Source organism: Aedes aegypti, chromosome 3 (genome assembly GCF_002204515.2).
Source record: "Aedes aegypti strain LVP_AGWG chromosome 3, AaegL5.0 Primary Assembly, whole genome shotgun sequence".
NCBI classification, from domain to species: domain Eukaryota; kingdom Metazoa; phylum Arthropoda; class Insecta; order Diptera; family Culicidae; genus Aedes; species Aedes aegypti.
In genome coordinates this window covers 232,112,047-232,132,992 of record NC_035109.1, presented here as the reverse complement: position 1 = coordinate 232,132,992, position 20,946 = coordinate 232,112,047, and the positions used below count along the sequence as shown (strand labels likewise).

At 35.7% G+C, this 20,946-nt stretch overlaps 1 protein-coding gene across 2 annotated transcripts in view; it reads left to right on the top strand.

Annotated features, from left to right (window-relative positions):
• LOC5567948 overlaps nt 1-20,946 on the top strand; it is a 450,669-nt gene that overhangs the window by 309,639 nt on the left and 120,084 nt on the right. For both annotated transcript variants that reach the window (XM_021851321.1, XM_021851320.1), the window contains exons 3-4: nt 17,018-18,850; nt 19,869-20,095. In XM_021851321.1, the coding sequence (XP_021707013.1) occupies nt 17,018-18,850; nt 19,869-20,095 (2,060 nt within the window). The remainder of the gene's footprint in view (nt 1-17,017; nt 18,851-19,868; nt 20,096-20,946) is intronic.

Here is a 20,946-nt window from a genome sequence, read left to right as displayed (position 1 = left end):
ACTTATAGTATCTACAGTGAAAACATGTTGAAATTAAAAAAAAACTCATACTCTATCGTTAAAATGAAAAATGTGATGTTTTGGCGTTTCTACTAAGAGTGTTGAAAAATATCATTATCAAACAGAATTCACATGATTTTGACTACATAAGCTAGGTTTTTCAAAATGCTTTGTGACAAAAACTACTTCATTTCATCAGTTTTATCTTATTTTGCTGACAAAAGAATAATTTGTGAAAATTGTATGAATATTCTGTAGGAATTTGAATATGTGCACGGTGAATGGAGGCCGCACGGTGACTGGTGACTTAACGGTATGCAGTTTGAAAGTGCGCACAATTTAAATTTGGGACTTACTAGTCCAATTGAAAATTCAAGTTACTCAGGACTTCGAAAATATTCTCATCCAAGAGAACGTTTTCGAAAATACCTGGGAGACTGATTTGGAAGAAGTGAGAACTATTTTTCAAAAATCCAAAAATATGAAAGCTTCTGGCGATGATGGAATTTTCTACATCCTCATCAAGAAAATTCCAGAAAGTAGCTTATCATTCTTAGTTGATATACCGTTTTGATTCAAATTCTGGACAGCTTCTAATTCCGGACACTCTACTTTGTATGGGAAAGGTTTCAATTGAAATGTTTCAAAATTTCCTGTTTGAAAGTTCCCAACTTTCAGGCGCGTTTTAATATGAATTTCAAATAGCAATCCATGAAAATTTATAATGCGCAACTTGTTTTGACGTTGCTTTTACGAATGCGAGAGTTTATTTATAATTTAACTATTAAAGTTCTTCTTTACGTGAGTTGTCCGGCATTTGAAACAAGGTGTCCGTAAAATGAAGCAAAAGTGAGATTATGTCCGGAATAAGAATCATGGAAAGATCATTAATTTCTATTTATTTTAGGTAATTCAAGCTTTGGAATCCGAATCTTCGCCCACCGTTCGGAAGTTGAGTGTATCAAAAGTCTAATAACGCACAAGTATCATACAATATGTTTCAATTTATATGCTTTTCAATCGGTTATACTTCACAGGGGCCTTAAGTGTCCGTAATATGAATCAAAACGGAATTTAACATATATTTTCAATTGGCATATTTTCCTGACAAATGGAAAATACCAAGGTTGTACCAATTTTAAAACCAGACAAAAATCATGGAGAAGCTTCTAGCAATCGTCCAATTAGTTTGCTTTCCTCTATCAGTAGGGGAAGGGGTGGTTGAACGAACACCTTAAGGATATCATCTTGTTACTAATAGAAAAACGAGGAATTTCTATAGTTCTATCGCACAACATCAAAGGTAGGGATGTTATCTAAAGCAGCAACATGAATTCAGACTAAAATAGCTAAATTTTCACATATTTTTGTCGCTAGCAAAATCCGATGCAAATGTTCATTTTACCTGCACTATGTGGGTAAAATGAACAGCTGTTGGTGGTAATATGAACATCATCATAGAAAAGTTTAGTCAGTTCTAATTGTTAAACGTGATTTTATAAATTCTTAGTTTTCGTTGATATTTTCACCTCAATTGACCTCCGTATCATCCCGAACACACCGATTTATGCTCTAAATCGTCCGAGCAGGATAGAAATTCATTGGAATTTGATTTTTCTCGGTAAAAGGCACGGTGTTCATTTTACCACAACTTCCTCTAAACCTTTTGAAAAGGTCATTTTGAACAGAATGATGGCCAACATCAACGAAAATTCAAATGTTGCCAATGAACAGTTCGGATTCCTTCATGGACATTCGACCACTCATCAACTTTTACGTGTAACAAATTTGATCCGTTCCAACAAAACTGAAAGCTATTCTACTGGTCTTGCTCTTCTAGACAAAGAAAAAGCATTCATTAGTGTTTGGCATGATGGATTGATTTTCAAATTAAAAAACTTCAATTTTGTTAGAATAATCCAAAGTTATCTGTCAAATCGTACACTTCAGGTTAATTATCTGAACTCCTGGTCTGAAAGGTTTCCTGTAAGAGCTGGTGTTCCCTATGGCAGCATTTTGGGACCAATATTATACAATATTTTCACATCAGACTTACCTCAGTTTCCTCAGGGATGTTAAAAATCCTTGTTTGCGGATGACACGGGCCTCTCCACAAAAAGACGAAGCCTACGTGTCATCTGTAGTAGATTGCAACAATGTTCAGATGGGTTTTCTATTTAGATGACACATAATTTTCAATGTTGAAACATTGGAGCAGAACTTGAATAAAATTGTCAATAATTTTCAAAGCGTGCTTTTGTGTGTGAAAGACAGACGAATCTAATTCAACTGTATAAAATCTGATTTGCTGCGGAAAACTAAATGTTATATGTATGTAGTTCAAAAGTTGTTTTTAATAACTAAATTATTTTTTTTATATTAGTATGGTAGTGTTTCCTGTCACTTAACACTTAGGTATAATAAATGAGTGCTACATAAAACACATAGATACAAGAAACGAAGTACTCATAAGTAAAGAATTGTGTAACAATGTAAATAATTTTAAACTTTGATCTACGATTATAACAGACAATCTACACCGTCTTCAGCCATAGGCTGCACAGACTGAACATAACTAACATTAGACAACGGACACACGGAACGACCAGTGAAGATTTTTTCGTTTGACGAAAAGTTTTCTCCGACTGGGGCGGGAATCAAACCCACACTCCGTAGCACAATACGCCTTAACGACTGGCGCCGCTAACCGCACGGCTATGAAGCCCATTGTCAAAAAATAAGTCGTTCATTTCCCATTGAAATTTAAGAAAGTTATTTTGTATTTTTACTGAATATCAATATTGATGAAAGTGTTTCTTATAATATTCTTATTGTATTCTGAAGAATGCAATATACCTTTTGCTGAAAAAATCTCTCAAGCATTTTCGCTGTAAGACATCATTTTTCAACCTGTATATAACAACGCTATGCACCATACTTCCCATTCTGGCTCCCTTCCGGTTTGTATTAAATTGTAACACTAATTCACGTTGCAAAACCGTAGGTGCTAGAAAAAAAAAGTGTTATCATGCTCCCGTTCCCACATAAAGATCGTATCCACTTGGCAGCACTTCGATGACACCACTCGAGATGATTTATGATCCTGACAAATCGAATAACGATTTAGATGTAGCACACACCCATCGGAGCGAGTGGAAGCGGATGCAGCGAGATATACGAAGCTTTGTAGGCCAACTACCATCTCTGCTGACACACTGCGCTGACTGTAGGAACGGAGCACCACACCACGATTATGGTAGTCAACCTCCTCCAGTGAGTGTCCTGGTCGAGATACATCACAGCCACTCGATTCGCTCTACATCCGTTCGACATCAGCGCACAGTGGTGTGAAGGTGGGCAAAACCTCAAAAATGAAAGCAATTTTCTCTATTTTTAGAGAAGTTATATGTAGATATAATAGTGCTTTGGCTGCCAAAAAAGGTACTTGAACAAGCTGAATCTATAAACATTGATATTGTTATTGATATATTGATACTGAAACTGACAAAATGAGTGATACTTGGAATAAGTCAGATTATTAAGATATTTTTTGATAATTTGTAGTATGTGTACTCAAAATTGAAGTAATGTTGATGAAAATCTATCATTGCATTACATTCACTGCCTATAATGCGGTAAAAGATTTATAAAACAATTTCTTAAAATTTGAACAAAAAAAAAGTTCTTTAATTTTGAGGATTGCTAATGATTGAATGATGGATACTTATGTCGTAAGCTTATATAGAAATACAAAAGTTACTTATGTTACTAAATAATAACTTGTGCCGAATTTTGTGATTGAGAATTTAAACTCAGATTGTTAGTTAGTTAGAATTGTTAGTTTTAAGAACTAGATTAACTAAATATAGTTATAATATGAGCCCAAGACAGGAAACATTTAAAATCAAATTTCATAATGCTTGAGTAAGACAGAATATATGTCCAATGCGCTGTGTCCTACATAAAACCACTGTGCAGCGCAGCAAGCATTACCTACACCCGGATGGTACTTAACCGCCCATAAAAGAACGCGCTGTCACGAGCAGCGAATTCACGGCGGCGTCAGCAGCAGAGAAGATGGAGAGCGAGGATGATGATGACTACTACTGGCGGTGACGAAGAGAAAGTGTGCAGAAAATGATTATTGATTGCACGGTATGATACATTTTTTTTTGCCACGTCTGGTTTGGCGAACATCAATGGCAGTGTGAAACTATGACGGTCATGTATCGGATGAAGTGGTCCGGGGCTAATCATGTGTGGCATCACAGTTGAAATATCAAACTTTAATCTGCATAGTATTGGTGGGGTAGTGAAATTGATTTTACTGAGCAGTTAAAATTCGTAAGTTTTGTCCGTTCTGATTCAAAAGTGCTACAAATTATAAATAGGGCCATAGAAACATTGCTTTTAGGTGAAGATGTGTCACAGCCGAATCTCGAATTTTCCAGAGCACAAATCTAGAGAACCAGACAACACTCCGAGCTAAGAATTTGATCGTTTGGTCACCACAAGCAAGTGACCAATCAATCAAATTTTCACACTCGGTTGTTTGGTTTTCTAGATTTGTACTCTTGAAAATTAGAGGTTTGGCTTCGATGCATCATCACCTAAACTAAACCTATTTTTGACAACTTTGTTCTGTACCTAACTAGTTTATATAATATAAATTTCAAGAGATCTTAAAATAATGCGAATCATCGTTTGATAACAGGACTTGCCAAGAGCAATAGTAGACAACTGACAAACAAATTTAACAGAAATTATATCAACAAGGCTTCAAACCAACCTAAAACTAACTGCTTGTGCTTAGCTTCGGAAATTCCTTTTATCTGATTTTTTGATTATGTTAGCTTGGTGTCGAATACGGTAGGACTCAAAGGGCTGAACAGCCCATTGATCTTGAGTTAGATCATGAGTTGTTTTTGAGTAACTCTCAGTTACTCGGCTTCTTGTGAACAAAGCAACCATAAGTGTTTGATTATTTGTTTTACAGAGAAATAAAATCTTATCGTGTTATATGAAGAAGAAATTCCATACCAGAGGTCTACTTCTGAATTGTCCTGAAGTCAAACGCTTTTGAGCTTTTTTGAGAACTTTGGCAAAATCGGATACTGGGGCAAAAGGGATGGACGCTTGAGAAACTAATAATATCCCGTAATCACCCGGTATCCCGGTCTCCCGTGTCACCTTAAGAATTGTGCAAAACCGAATAGCGCGTTTCCAGCGGAATCACCCAACCGACTGTTCTGGCGACCGTGACAGGATTCGCGCAGGGCAGGATTGCAATCTGCGGATCGAAAGTCCTCTTTCTGCATCCAGCACTCGTGAAGGTGAAACGTGTTTTCCAGACGTGGGTGATTCCGCTGCAAACGCGCTACTCGGTTCTGCACAAGACTTATATGCAGAGAATTTGTTTCTAAGAAAGGTCAGAATTGGGGCAATAATTGGTTTTTGAGGAGTGTTCAATCATTTCTTTGATATAAGATAGTGTTATATCATATAACTTTCATTTACTCCTAAAATGTAGTATAGCTAGTTATTCCAACGAAGGATATTGTTTTCAAGAATAAGATTGCAATTAGTAAAGGGTTTAGGCGAGAAAATTACAGTCAGAACTCTAAGCATCCAGAGCACAAATCTGAAGAACCAAACTAACGTTGAGGCTGAAAATTTGATTGATTGACAATCACCCCCAACGATCAAAATTTCAGGTAGAACGGCTGTCTGATTCCCTACATTTGTGCTCTTGAAATTTAGATGTTCGATTCAAATCCTCCATTAATTAAGCAAGAATATCTTTCAGCACTTACATTTTCCATCTCTCAAACTATTTGACAATCGGTACGATGGCGCTTTCTTGTTACATTCTGCACTTATAACGTCTAAGAAAAAAATCCTATCCTACATTTGTTATTTCCACATGCAAGATCGAATCTAATCTGACATTTGACTGAATTTGCCGCTTTATGAGCAAAAGTGAGTACCGTAATTTCGGGTGAAATTGATCATTTTTCACGGGTTTTCTAGTCTGTTTTCTATAATGTTAACAATGCTTAACAACTAAATGCAGGAAAACAAGTACGAAGGTGAGCCTCATCGATTTAGGTACCAACATTTTCTAACAAATGTCATTTTAGTGTTAACAAATAACTCTAAAATAAAAATCAGAGGATCTCATTTCGGGGTGAAATTGATCACTTGTCAATGCCATTATTGTTAGTTTCCACAACAACTCTATATGATAAATGTGAGCTCCCTGAATCCGAATATGCTTGTAAAATTCTTAACAATGCAATATTTATATAAATAACGAATAATTAAATTTCAAGAATTACGCAGAAAACGCCTAAATGTATGCAATTTCCTAAGGAATTCAATGATATCTTACAGAAATTCAATTATTTCAACCATATGAGCAAATTGGTACGAGTTTTGGTGATGAAATCTGGTTTGGAGATATATCTCAAGCATCCTCACAAACTTTCAGATTTATACCATGTTCAAATCCTTGATTATAAATAGAAGTTCATAGGTGTTTGTCAATACTGCAGCGTGCATGATTTTGAAATTTTACGTTATTTTCATAGTAATAAACGTTCTTTAACGCAAAAAATTTCACAACACATAATTCGACAATAGTTACGACAAACAACGTTCATTGACTGCAACTTACATTGATATTTGTGTTCCATTACGAATAAATAATATCGTGTGATACGATGATCAATTTCACCCTTCTGATCAATTACACCCGATTTTACGGTACTTCAGAAACTAAACTGTAAACTGTGGACCAATCGAATAATGGAAGCTGCACTATGATAAACATCTGAATGATGCTGAGAAAATAAGCACAGGGATCCTCAAAAAAACATTCATGGATTGCATACGAAAGCGATCATTTTTTAGATCAAATTTACCTTCTTGAATGGTTATTCTATACTTTTACATGAAACATATAACTATGGAACGTATAGCGTACAACTATCAAACTTTATATTTTTTCAAAGTAAACAAACTGAAACGTAAAACGTAGCAAAGTTTAATTTATTGGTTGAATAGAGGAACCAGTTAACGCAGTGGGTCGTATGCTCAAAATCGTGAACTTTTTTCCGTAACGTGTTGAAAAGTGTTTTATTGGTACGGTGTCTTCGGATGATTTTTTTTAATGTGGCGCCGCAGCACAGTGGACCAAAGCTGGCCAAAAAAAAGAAGTTTGCAAATTCCTTCTCGAATATTTTTCCTTGATTTCTTCAGTATTGAATAACAATTCCTCAAAGTTTCAGATCGATTGATGTATATTTCGATTTTTCACAGCTTGTGACCTAAATAGATGTTAGCTGAAATTGGCCCTTTTGAATTTTCCTGTACTAAATCATGACTAAATCTTTCTCAACCGGTCTCATTCGAAAGAATATTAGTATTTGTTTTGAAGATATTTCGAATCATATTTGATATGTTTACCATTCGAGAATGTCAAGAAGTGTGTAATATAGAGCTCCTAAAAAATAAGGCATTTTTCAAAAGTAGTGCAAGATATCTGGGAAACGCTCAAAAATGATGATTTACCCCTCAATGTGTGGCAAATATTCCATAGTATTCCATATATATTCTGCGCCAAGATGTGAACAAATATTTTTATCAACACTGCGAATAAGCCCATTAGACCATCATACTTGTTATAAATATCGCATTTTTTACCATTATAAGCTCCCGAATAGATTCAAAAACCCTCTCAAACTGGCCTACGATATTTAACTTCAAATTGGCATCAAAATAATGACGTTTAATTCAATTTTGATCTGGATACGGATTTCATTGATTGAATTTCAAATATGTGCTATTTTATACTAATTCTGTCATATGTGCCGGAAATATCGATTTTCTGTTTCAGCGACTATTTCTATCAAATTACCTATAAAAAAAATCACGTTTTGTCAAATAATAAGCATATTTGAACGTTTTGAGTGAGAAATGTACATTTGTACCAGCATTTGAATGGGATGCAGCCATTGTGCGCGAGCCTTGCACATTTCAACTTTTTTACGATTTTTTATATGGTTTCTTTGACAATGTTGTAAATTAATGAAATTTAAATATTTTTTTATGAATACACCAACTCTGTATCTGGTCACCCTATCGAATTACAGATATATTTTATGAAAGGACCTCAAAATAACATAATTCATTCGAATATTTTCAAAAGTTGAGGTTTTTAGAGGTTATGATGTAAATAATCGAAATACGCAACTTTGTGGATTAGGAGTTTTTAGGGCAAACAGGAAAAATAATGTCCTTTTTAATAAAATATGGCATTCAAAAGATAAAACAGATTTAGATCACATCTCACTTATCTAGATCAAATCCGATTGGGTCAAAATGTAATACAATTTATTCCAAAATACTTTGTCGAGGACACCAGATTTAGGCTTTGGGGATCTGGGTCAGATCTCATAGAGGGGGCTCCTTTATACAAAATTCAGCACGTTTTGGGATTCCACAAACTATCATTTTGAATTTGAGTTTTGAACGAGATGGTCGGTTCAAACATCATCAAAAGAGGCTCAAATTCAAAATAAGTAAGTGACAGATTTGGTTGTGAGCTATCTGCTATATACATTGAAAAATTCGACCGATTTTAAACATTCTAGGTAATTCTTCTATTCAAAGGGAAAAATATAACAATTCTATTAAATTGGTATGGAGTGAAAAATTGCTTAAAAACATCAAAGCCGTTTTTCATCAAAGCTCCATTCCTCTGGTTGCTGCGTTTTTTCAAAAAATAATCAAAGTATTCACAGTACTGACAAGAATAAAGTACACAAGACCGTTTGACCTGAAATTTGAACTGCATGTTGGAAATAACTTCATATAAGATTTGTAAATAAACTATCAAACTCTATGCGAAAGTGTGTAAGTTCTTAAAATCCTCTCATGTTGTCAAAGAGTCTAAATTTTGATAATTAGATTTTTTGAAAACAAACAATTAAGGATAAGTATAAGCTTCTTCAAAGTTTTGCATTTCATCTTAGTGAGCAACCATGCCTTTTTCTAAATATTAACAATTCAAAAATATTTGAAAATTTAGGCATTTTGCTCAAAATAGTATTTTTTTAAAAGCTTCCAAACTTTTGAATAAAATTTGATTAATTTATTATACATTATATTTCAAGTCATTCATGATATGTAGTTCAAATTTCAGGTCAATCGATTAGTTAGAAGCTGTTATACACTTACCTAAACTTGACCATTTTTCTATAAAAATCTGCCTTCATGTACTTTATTCTTGGCAGTACTGTGCATTCCATGAATTGTATTCAATGTTTACTCGAAGCCTATACCGAATTCAAAGAAAACTTCATAAACTACGCAATACAAAATAGAAAAGCATTTCAGTTTTAGGGAAAATTTTCCGTTTTACGGTGCATTTTAATAAGCTCCCACAGCTGTCACATCACTGATTTGCACTGGTAAGTCATCAGCATGCTTCAATGATACCTTGAATGCCGTCTTGATGATTGTTGTTTGTTGCTTTTATTCATAGCGTTCTTTATTTCAAACATACTTTGATTCAATTGTTTGCTTCAATTATAGAGTGATTTCGAAGTCTGCGGTAGAACTTTGCGGTTACCGTAAACCGTTTTTTTTAAACAAATGCAGTGTTTAAAAATACTGACTACCGCATCACAAAATAATTTCCCTTGAGCTTAGACTTATTTTGGGTGAATTTTAACTCATCCGGCTAGTTCTTCACTCTAGGAATAAGATAAACTCTTCGTATTGAGCAATGCTTCACAGGCTTAGCCGTATTTTTTTTTAAATCTCACAAAGGTCCTCTTATAATGTTTAGCGCATTTTTAGTTCAAATATTTTTTCAAAACTAACTAGAGAAGAATTTTGAAGACGTTGGTTTCACATAAATGATTTTTTTTATAATATATTGAAGGATAATAACACAGCGTAACAAAAACGACATTTTTGCGTGTCTCAAGGATCAAATTATGTGTCTCTAATAGATTTTGAATCGCTGAATCTGATGTCGTTCTCAGAAATGTTCCAGCACGTCACAATTTTTAGCTACAGGTCGCCAAAGTTGCATAAAACACTGGTCTTATTGATGTTAACATGAAATTTAAAATATAGTTTATCAAACTTTTTTGTGATATAATCTACCAAGCATGCTAAATAGGACTTGAACTTTCAATTTAGATATAATTTAGTTGAAATTATACGATAAAATTGAGTTTATATCGTTTTTTCAACATGCTTGCAGTCTTCATATAGAATTCTTCGTTTCTCTTATATGGCAAAATACGATACTTTTCTGAACCACCAAAAAATAACATTTTACCTTTGAGAATATTATGAACTTTGTTGATAATTATTGTTTTATACTTGAAGTTTGAATTCTGTGACAAATTAAGCAAATAAATTGTCGTGCAAGCTGGCAAACTTGCATGCAAGTTGGCTGAAACAGTCAAATTTTGAATTTTCAACAGTCAATATCTCAAAAACTAGACGTGCCATGATATTTATGAAAACGGCAATGGACTCAGCAACCCTTAATTTAGTAAATAGCGGTATTTTTGTACTTGAGACAAAAACGTGTTCCGCAGTGTAATTGCCCAAACCATACTGAGAGATTCAGATATAAGGTAAAGAAGAAAAATAAACCCAAATATTGTAAAGTTGACTTTAGCGTTAGAAATTTATGTCCAAATGTCTTAAGAGAAAATATTATAAGGTGTTTCAAAATGTTTTCGTTCTTAATATTGATTCCTCGGGGGCCCCACAATCGAGGGGCACGGGGCATTTGCCTCTTGGTACCCATCAAATCAGGGCCTGTCCTGAGTACTAGAGGTTTTGGCCATCGAAAACAGCAATCTGCTCCAGTGGGCGACACTGTAGGAACATATTGTAGTTTAATATTATAAGAAGTGAGATTAATCAATTGAGTATAAAAAAATTCTTTCCTTACATAGGAGAAGGTATCGACCGTTATTTTTTTCATTATTCTTATTCATGGTTCGCTCCCTTGCGACGCCTATCCGCCTTTCAATAACTTGTAAAAAAAATCTTCTATAGACTCTCTTTACCTTCAAATCGCATGACCGCTATAGCCATAAACAAGAATAATACAAATTCTTTTCCCTGAAACAAGTTGTTTTTTGCAAAGCTGGGGAATTTTCTATTTATGGCAGGTACAGTTTAACTAAATAGTTAAAAGACATTTCTTTTTCAAAGACGTAGAACCCTATTGTTGCCACAACGACTGATGGATTGACATCCCGGCCTCTCACACCAATAAGGACTGTTCATTTAAGAAAGTGGACACGTGTTTTTTACAGTAAACTGTTTATTTTCGAACAAATTCATGAGTTTACCTAAAATACATGGAAATCAACGTAATTTCGATCAAATTCACATAAATTTGAACATTTATTGAGCATTGCTGGAGAATGCTCTTACTTTTCTTTTGATACCTCCCATAAAATTCTGCACAACTTTTTTCGGAACTTTTCGAACTGCTTTTTGAACTGCTGACCACATTTTCTTGAAAAAATTCGATGGAACTTGCTTCTCTTCCATCCTTCTTAAGATGCCGTTTGATTATTGCCCAATATGTTTCAATGAGGCGTAGTTCTGAGCAATTTGATGGATTCGATCATTTTTCTACAAATTCGACTTATTCCTTCTTGAGCATCTCCAAAGTAGCTGAAGCATAGTGAGTCGATGCTAGGTCTGGCAAAAACAATGGAGGCATGGTATGCTTTCAGTAGATGGGCAGAAGTCATTTTTTAATGCATTCAGTTCTGTAATTTTCGCCGTTGATTGAACCCGTCGTGAAATATGTAGTACTTTCATACCGCAGGAGCAAATTGCTTGCCTTACCAAATCATTTTTCCCAAATTTTTCTGTTGGGATGTATCGTACGTCGTCAGGAATATTTGTTTTGGCCACAGCGTTGAAAAAATTCAATTTGGACACTTCGCGATTTAAGCCAAATCTCGGAACGGCAGTTTTTTTGTACACAATTTGTGCAGAAAAAAATTGAGAGTCGCCATGTCAATTCGACCCATCGTTTAGAATTTATAATTTTTTTATGTCAACTTTTGTCTGCTGTCAAAATAAACACTTGAGATCACACTGAAACAAAATTTTATTTGTTTTTATGGAATTTTTACACCAAAATGCTAATAAATGAACAGTCCTTAGCACAGCAGATCGGTAATACATCTACTTCATAGGGTAGGTAATAGTTGACAGAAGCACAATACCGATCGATAGATGAAAGAGAATGATACGTAGTTTTCGGAAACGTTCATGAAGAATTAGTTCTCGCAGCTCAATCATTAAAATACTAGTTTTTTCGGTACTATCAAGTTGTTTAATACACTATTGTATTGAATTATTGTATTCTGGGGTAAAGTATAGATTGGTTCCTTCTTTGATAATATTAACTAAATGAATTATTGTCACAGTTTAGCTCATCCGATTTAAGCGATTGTAGTGGTTAGATCCAGGAATACATTATTACTCCGTGGTTTAGAGCACTCGTCTGTTGTAGCGAAATCCACTCTATAAGAGGTAAAAACTATAATTGAAATCGATGGTTTATAACTTATTATACTCTTTACCACTACCGAAGATAATTATTTGGACTTAAGTTGTGTAATCGTTACTGATTCCCACCCTGTGTATCCCACTGAATTGTGAGTATAATAGGAATAATATTACATCATATGATTAATATGTAACTCCTTATAGCTTTGAAGCGTTTAAATACACAAGCTGTCAAGATCAGTGGTTCTTCTAGTAACTGTCTTCAACCAATCGCCAACACCTATATAATATAAACAATAAGACACTCCCATCTTACAGGTTAAAACAGTGACTGTTTGAAGCTATCTCGTTTGAATGCTCATGGATACAGGTGAAACCTTTAAAATATACAACTGATTATAAAGTAGTTTGAACCTAGGGAGTTTTATCTGCATCCGTTTGTCTCCATAGTAAGAATTTTATGATTTTGTTTAATTTGGCAGTATTTAAGAACCCTTTTTACTCTCATAAAGTTGTGTATCTTGACTATTTACACAATTTTGTCAAACATTATTACCATCAAAAATTCCAACTTTAAACAATTTAAAAAAGCAACGAAATGTTGAGGTCCTCTTATAAAATACCATTGTATTTCGATAGGTTTACCAGATAGAGAGTTGGTGTATCAAGCAAACTTGTTAAAATATCATTAATTTACAACTTTGTCAATGGCATCATATTTGAGAATGGTCAAACAAAAAATTCACTACATGTGGCCAGCTTCCAAACTAAATGTTTTGGCCATCTGACACGTCATATTTTTTGGAAATTTTCATCCGAAAACATCATACCGATAAACACCAAAATGAGTGTTACTGAAAAAAGTTCTCGATTTTATGCATGCGTCAACTGTGTGACAGTTGGAACTATATCAGATTGGAAAAGTCTAAGAAAATGAATCTTAATTCCTTAACGAGATCCCAATTTTTAAAATGCAAGATGTACCTAAAAACGCTTGTTGAATGACAATTTGTGAATTCCACAAGTACAGGTCGGACTCGATTATCCGGAGTATCATTTTTTGCACTCCGGATAATCGAATCCTCCGGATAATCGAATCACTAAGAAAAAAATTGAAATCTTCGATAAAAGAATTTAAATATTTTTTTTGTTAATTTATTTATATGATGCGAAGGCGCAGCCAGAAATTATTTCTAGGAACAGTAGGGGTCTTTACAAGAAAAACAAATGTTTTGTCCAGCATACACAAAAAACCACTTTTTCAAACCCCCCTTTTCTTAAAAAAACGTTAAAAACTGCAAAACCACCCATATTGTATACTGCAATACCAAATTATCTCAGATTTATGCCTAAAAATTGAAAAACAAGAACATCAAAAAACAAATTCCGGATAATCGAATCCCGGATAATCGAGTCCCCGGATAATCGAGTCTCCGGTTAATCGAGTCCGACCTGTAACACCTTCGGAAATTACTCAGGAACTGATTCTTTAAAAAATCAGAAAATTTCCTCCGAAATTCCTCTGAAACCAGCTGTTTTCATTTTACGTAATTTGAAAGCTTTTTATCTCGGTTTTGTAGGAAAAATATGAAAATAACGAAAAATCATGCTTTTAAATTGATTTTGCTCGAGCCACTATAGAAACCCATGTGCCTATAGTATCTCTATGTCTTAGTTTTGGTCTAAGCACTAGCTTCACGGCGCTTGCAAAACACGAATCAAAATGGTAGTTTCACAAAAGTTTTGATTTGAAGAATTAGTTAAAAGCTTTCTATTTATGTTAAAAAGTTCCTTATTCTACCTTTATTTAATTTGATTAAATTGTTTCTTCTAGTAGTGCTTCTATTCTACCCACAAAAGCATAACTGTACCATATGGAAGGAGTAGCCGCTGAGAAAATAGTGCTCACAGTTTGACGTTAGTCTTCTCATACAAATGTTCATATTGATCTAGTACATTTCTGCATGCCATATTCATATAAAGTCACACAAATTACTCATTTCGCTTCTATTGATTGGCAAAAGTTATAAATCAAGTTGCACAGTTTTACAGTAATGCTTTTATGGGTAGTATACTTATAAAGAAGCTTAAGTTTTAATCTAAACTGTTCATTTCGATCATACACAATCGAACTGTGAATCAATGGTACTTTGATAAATACCGTCTCAAATTCTGACTTTTCTTAATGATTCTAAAACTCTCCACAGGATGATCAATTCTTCAATAGTTCAAGTCTTCGTCAATTACAAAGTGTAAAATATCAACTCTAACTTTTGAAATCGTCACTGTTCAGAATGAGCTCCAGAGCTCCAATTCAGTTTTCATTTTTGCAGTGATTGTTTTGTTATGAACCGTAGAAAGCCACTAGTGCGTCTATAGGGGACTGTCTACTAAGCGAACACCCACCTTTATATGTTTTCTTAAATAAATTAACTACTTCATGGTTCTCTCAATATCTCACAGGTCATCAACTAGTCATACTGATATTTCTCCATTAATCTTTACAGTTTTTTTTTCACTAATTTCAGAAAAGGATTTCTTTCAAACACCTTAATTGCTTAAGTTAGTGAACCGCTAAAACCACTATTTTTTAAAGAAAATAACACATCTAGAACGTAGCTGAATGGCAAAAGCAACTGAGTTCTTCAATAGCTAACTGGTGCAAGAGAGAGTAAGTCTCCTAACTTTCAAAAATATTGAGGTTACAAATAAATTTCAAAATTAAAATAGAAATACTTTCGAAATATAGTCGGGTCTAAAATGCCTGGGCTTCATGAGCCCTCAGTTAAAATCAATAAAATGTTCGATTTTAGATTTTTTTAACCCTCTAATACCCAACCCCGCCTTTAGACGGGGTACACTTTGGAATTTTGTGTATTTTTTCGTAGCTCGGAAATCAAAATTATTTTATTTTTGGCTTAAGCCTTGACTCATAACACGCATATAAGAAAAGTTTTTTATGACTTTTGAAACTTTTTTGTAATTTTGAAAATTGTTTGAAAAATTGTATTCTTATATAACCTATAAATGCCCGGGGTTAATTTAACGTATAATATAAAAAATCGTACTTTTTATATTTTTATACGATCGACCTATCACAAAAGAAGAGCCAGGTGGTATCAAAATAATTTCAAACCTGTTTTTCCGTTAATTACACGGAAAATAAAATACGCTCCGAAAAAAAATTAAAAATGTAATATTTTTAAAAGTACCACAAAAATTTAAATTTTTATTGTTGCCAAAAATCAACAACCAGAAAAGGCTTCAAGAAAAAATGAAAAATGTTAGGGATGTTCAAAAATAAAAATTTTAAAAATCAAAAACCAAAATTCAAAAATTCGCGAATAAAAATAAATAATTGCCCAGAACATGTTTAGAACGATTTTAGATAACGAAAAATAATATTTAAATCGAAAATAAAAATTTGGGTATTAGAGGGTTAAATCTTGTTCAAATTGTTTTAATTTTGAAAAGAAATTAAAAGTAATAGAGAGCAAGGAGAAGAAAGCAATGAAAACTATATAGATAGGTACCGTAAGGGAAAATGGATTAGATGTTGAAGAGGGCGCATGAATGTTATTTCTTATTACTGTAGTATATTCTGACTTAACTTCGCTTAATAAAACCATTTAGGTCATATATGTTTTACTTGATTCTTCTCCATTACCCCGTATGCCATTACCTTGAATGTACCATTGCCCCGAATTACATCAAGTCGAATGCTATTTCTCCGAATTTACAATTATCTTGACATGATGACATTGATGGCATTTCCCTATGATGTTGGCATTCGGGGTTATGTATCATTCGGGGATTTGGAATTCGGGGTAATGGCATTCGTGATACTGGAGTAGAATCTTTTTACATACCTAAGTATTGTACTAGAGCAAAAAAGTTTCAAGGTTTTGTTCACTAAAAGTCAGAAAAAGCGTCTGATATTTTTTTCTTGCTTTTGATTGAAAATTAATTTTCAAATGAACTTTAGAAGGATCCTTGATGCAAATCTTCACAAAATAAACAAAAAACAATATAATTTGAGTTTTTGCAGCATTCCTCAATGAAATTCCTCGAAGATGGGTCCTAGAGGAAATTCTAATAGAATTATAGGAGACCCTCAGAGACTTTCCAAAGTACGTACACGTCAGTCCCATCTGTAAAAAGTGGACATTGAGAAAATGGGCTGTGAAGTTTACAAACTCGTTGTCCATATGAATATTTAAAAAATTCCAGTAAATTTAAACATGTTTAAAATTGGATGAAATTATTACAAATTGCTTTTTATTTCGATACATTTCCGAGAAAAATTCAAAGGAGACCAAAACATGATTGGTTTTTCAGTTACGCGGTGCGTTAATCTGTATTGGGATTGATACTATTATTTATTATTTATAAAGTTTTATTATATTCAGCAACGTACTTACATGGTTTCCCATCTTCCTTTTTCTTCCAGGTTTCTTCATCAGTCAACACATCCTGCCGGCGACCACGGCAAACAGTGGCGCCGCCGAAGCAAGTCTCCGTTTGCTAGATGACACCGAGCTTGACTTGCTGGACATTGAGCTCCAGCACAAGCCGCAAAACGATAGAACCACCTTTTCGTCCTTAACGTCCTTACCCGCGTCGCAGACAGAACCCCGCGGAACGTCCTTTACCGCCAGCCGTGGCAACGCTAGGATAAACAATAATCATAAGATAAATTTAGTGTCTTATACAGCGAATCTAGATAATATTTTGAACAGTCTCGAAGACGACGAAGATGATGACGACGACGATCGGCGGTACGGGTTAGATGACCGCCGAATCGTTTCCGGTGCCAAACTGTACGAACGGAATCACGAGGCCAATGTGCAGCGCGACGAAGACGAAGCTGCCCAACCGGTACACCACCGGTTGCTAGTTAATCAAATTGTCCAAAGGTACTACCCCAACCACCGACGCCACAGGAGGTCGCTGCTGCAGCGGAGGTCGGCACGAAGCACAGACTCCACTGGAGCACCACTCAAGCGCCAAGAAGTAGCTATTGCATTCACCTCCTCCACACTGTCTCCCAGTTCTTATTCTGCTTCTTCAACACTTTCTCCACCGGCTTCTGTGTCACGGCAGGTGACACGGACCGAACCTGTTGTACATGATCCTTCCAACCAGAGTAGTAGTAATTACGAAACCAGTGAATACGACAAACCAGAAAAGAATGGGAGGATGGCTGTGAAAAATATTATTAGGAGTAATAATAGTGAACATAATTTCGTAAGAAACTTGACGCTCGCTAATGCTGAACATTCATCATCTGACAAGAGGCGGGCCACTGAAGAGGGGACCACAAATGAAGGGGAAGCAGGAAACACTGCAGCAGCTGTGTCTGCACCCGACCCGAAACGACAAGATGCTGTACCGGATGTAGAGCACCAGAAGGAAGCCGAATCGGCATCCGTGGTAGGTGGTAAGACTGGCACCAAGTCGACCCCAGAAACTAATACATCAACCCAGAGAGCAGTTGTTACATCACAAACACAAACATCATCACCAACGTCAGCAGTGGAAGTGGCATCACCACCAGAGTTGGAATCCGTTGTCGAGCGAACAATAACTCCACGGGAGGAACATTTGCCGCAAAATAGCTACAGTGCCATTAATGTCGACAGTTTCAATTTGCTCGACGATAGCGTTTATGTCAGCAACAGTAGCAGCAGTAGAACGATGACTTCAGCCAACCACGGCGGTAGTTCCTTTTCCACTTCCCAACAGCAGCAGCAGCAGCAGCATGAAACCCTCAACACTAATAACATATTTGCTAGTGAAAACTTTGATGAGCAAATTATTTTCCTCAACGGTGGAGATTTGCTGGAGGCCAGTCCGGAGCAGTACGACATGCGGCAATTTGGCAAAGTGGAGCGGGACGTCAAGATGGGTGACCTGAGGAATAGCGACCCGTTCCTGAACGATGAACCGGTGGCCATGGCACTGAGACCCATTATCCGGGGGCCGACCGATGAGCACACCGAGGACAATGTGGGACTGCGTTATGCCGAGCAGCACGAGACTATTCAGATGGCTTGCGATGTCGATGCGGACATTACGTCCAGTGTGTGGCTCAAGGACGGCCAGATGGTGCACATAATGGACAAAAAGTCACGAACCGATGACGTTAAATTTGTGCGGGAGTCGCACGGGGGCATCACCATTTCCAACGTTATGCTCGAGGACGATGGCGTGTGGCAGTGCGAGGCCGAGAACGCTCGGGGTTTCTTCTTCAACGGGAGACCGATTAAGTTGGTGGTGCTCGGTGAGTAGAAATGATTAGTTGCTGGTTGCATTCTTCTAATATGAGAGTTTGCATGGCTGTTATAATAATATGAAAACTTATTATAATTGTTTGAAATTTTGTCACATCCTTCACTGTTTAGAAAATTATCAGCAAACAAGCAGGGTTCTTCACCATGTATTTTTTTTTCCTGTATAGATTCTATGTATGCGAACAACCGTCAATCCTGATTGGATTGTTTAATTACACAAAACAATAACATTCAATTGCAGTCACCCCAAGATACTATGATTCGAAATCATGATGACACTTTGCAGGACCGAATAATCATTTGCAGACTACTACACCCTTCTTATTATTCTTCTTCTTCTTCTTTTTCCTGGCATTACGTCCTCATTAGGACATAGCCTGCTTCTCAAAGCTCTTTGTGTTTTTATGAGCACTTTCACAGTTATTAACTGAGAGCATTCTTTGCCAAAGTTGCTATTTCTGCATTCGTACATCGTGTGGCAGATAAGATGATGCTCTATGCCCAGGGAAGTCAAGGAAATTTCCTTTACAAAAAGATCCTGGACCGACCGGGAATCGAACCCAGACACCTTCAGCATGGCTTTGGTTTGTAGCCGCGGTCTCTAACCACTCGGATAAGGAAGGTCCCAGGTCTTTTTTCTAATTATACAAAAAGCGGGTTTGCGATGCCGATGCGAATAAGCAAGTCGCAAATTCCAGGTTTGGGAAACGCTTGGGCAACCTTTTCTTCAAACGATATTAGACGGCAGTATTAAGAAAAATCAAGGTCATCATTCATTCCTAAAAATAAAAAGTTTTTATCATTTATCATAAATTCCTGCAAGTAAAAGCCGAAAAAGGCTTAACTTCTCCATCGCCCATTGTAGACATGCAAATCCTCCCGAGAAGAATGCTACCACTTTTTTCCCAGCACGTGTACCATCTGCACCGACAAAAAATGATGAGCCAACATTCAACAAATCATTTCATCGCACCTGTGTTTTGTCTTTTCTCCCGAAACGACGAACAGATCCTCCCAAGGAACCGTATCTGCTGATCGACCAACGAAGGCTCGACGCGGGAAACATGTTCATCCCGGTGAAGGAAAACTCGGAGCTGACATTGGCTTGCGTAAGCGAAGGAGGCAATCCGAAGCCGTCGCTCAGCTGGGAAGTGCTGCTCAGTCCCGGAATCGACCGTCACGCACAAAAAATCTCCAACGATGTGCTGGAACTGCAGGAGATTAAACGAGACAAGGTTAGTGGAAAAACTCATCGGTACCGTGGTGTTTGTTTTACTGGGGTATAGACTGGTTCTTATTAGCGAAATATTATTTATTTTCATCGAACATACATTCAGTTTAATAACTTCAAATAATGGTATGGTATGGCGGGGTAAGTGGATACAGAAAAAACAACAATAGATAACTTTACCTAGTTGTACAGCTAATATGAATAATGTAAATTGAAGTATTTTCTTTTGGTGACAAATGGGTGACTTTATTATATTATGATTGGATTTACAGGTCCGACTCGATTACCCGGAATTTTAGACTCGATTATCCGGAGTATGTTTTTTTTATATTCTTGTTTTACAGTTTTTATGCATAAATGTGAGATAATTTAGTATTACAAATAAATGGTTCAGTAGGTTTGGAAGTATGTAGGAGAAGGGGGGCTTAAAAAGGTTTTTTGTGTATGCCGGTCAAAAGAATGATTTTTCTTCCCAAGACCCATAATGCTCCTAGAAATAATTTCTGGCTACAACGAAAAAAGATAATATTTAAGTTTTTTTGTCGCAGATTTTTGTCCAGAGAATTGAAATGTTTACCATGAGTTGAAAAAAAATGTTTTTGTAGCGTAGCACCAATTTTGTAATAGTGTTAGTGTAAACTTTAAACTAGAACGAAGCAATGGTTCGAAAACAATCGAAATATCTAGGAATTTATATTAAACAATGTCAAATGATTCACTTACCCCGCTGGTGCACTTCCCTCGCTGTACCTTATTAAACTTTTATGAACGGTTCAAGCGAAACTTTTCTCATCGAAAACTACGCATCAGTCTTTGAAAGAGTCCAGAATGCGTATACGAATGTGTGTTCTCCGT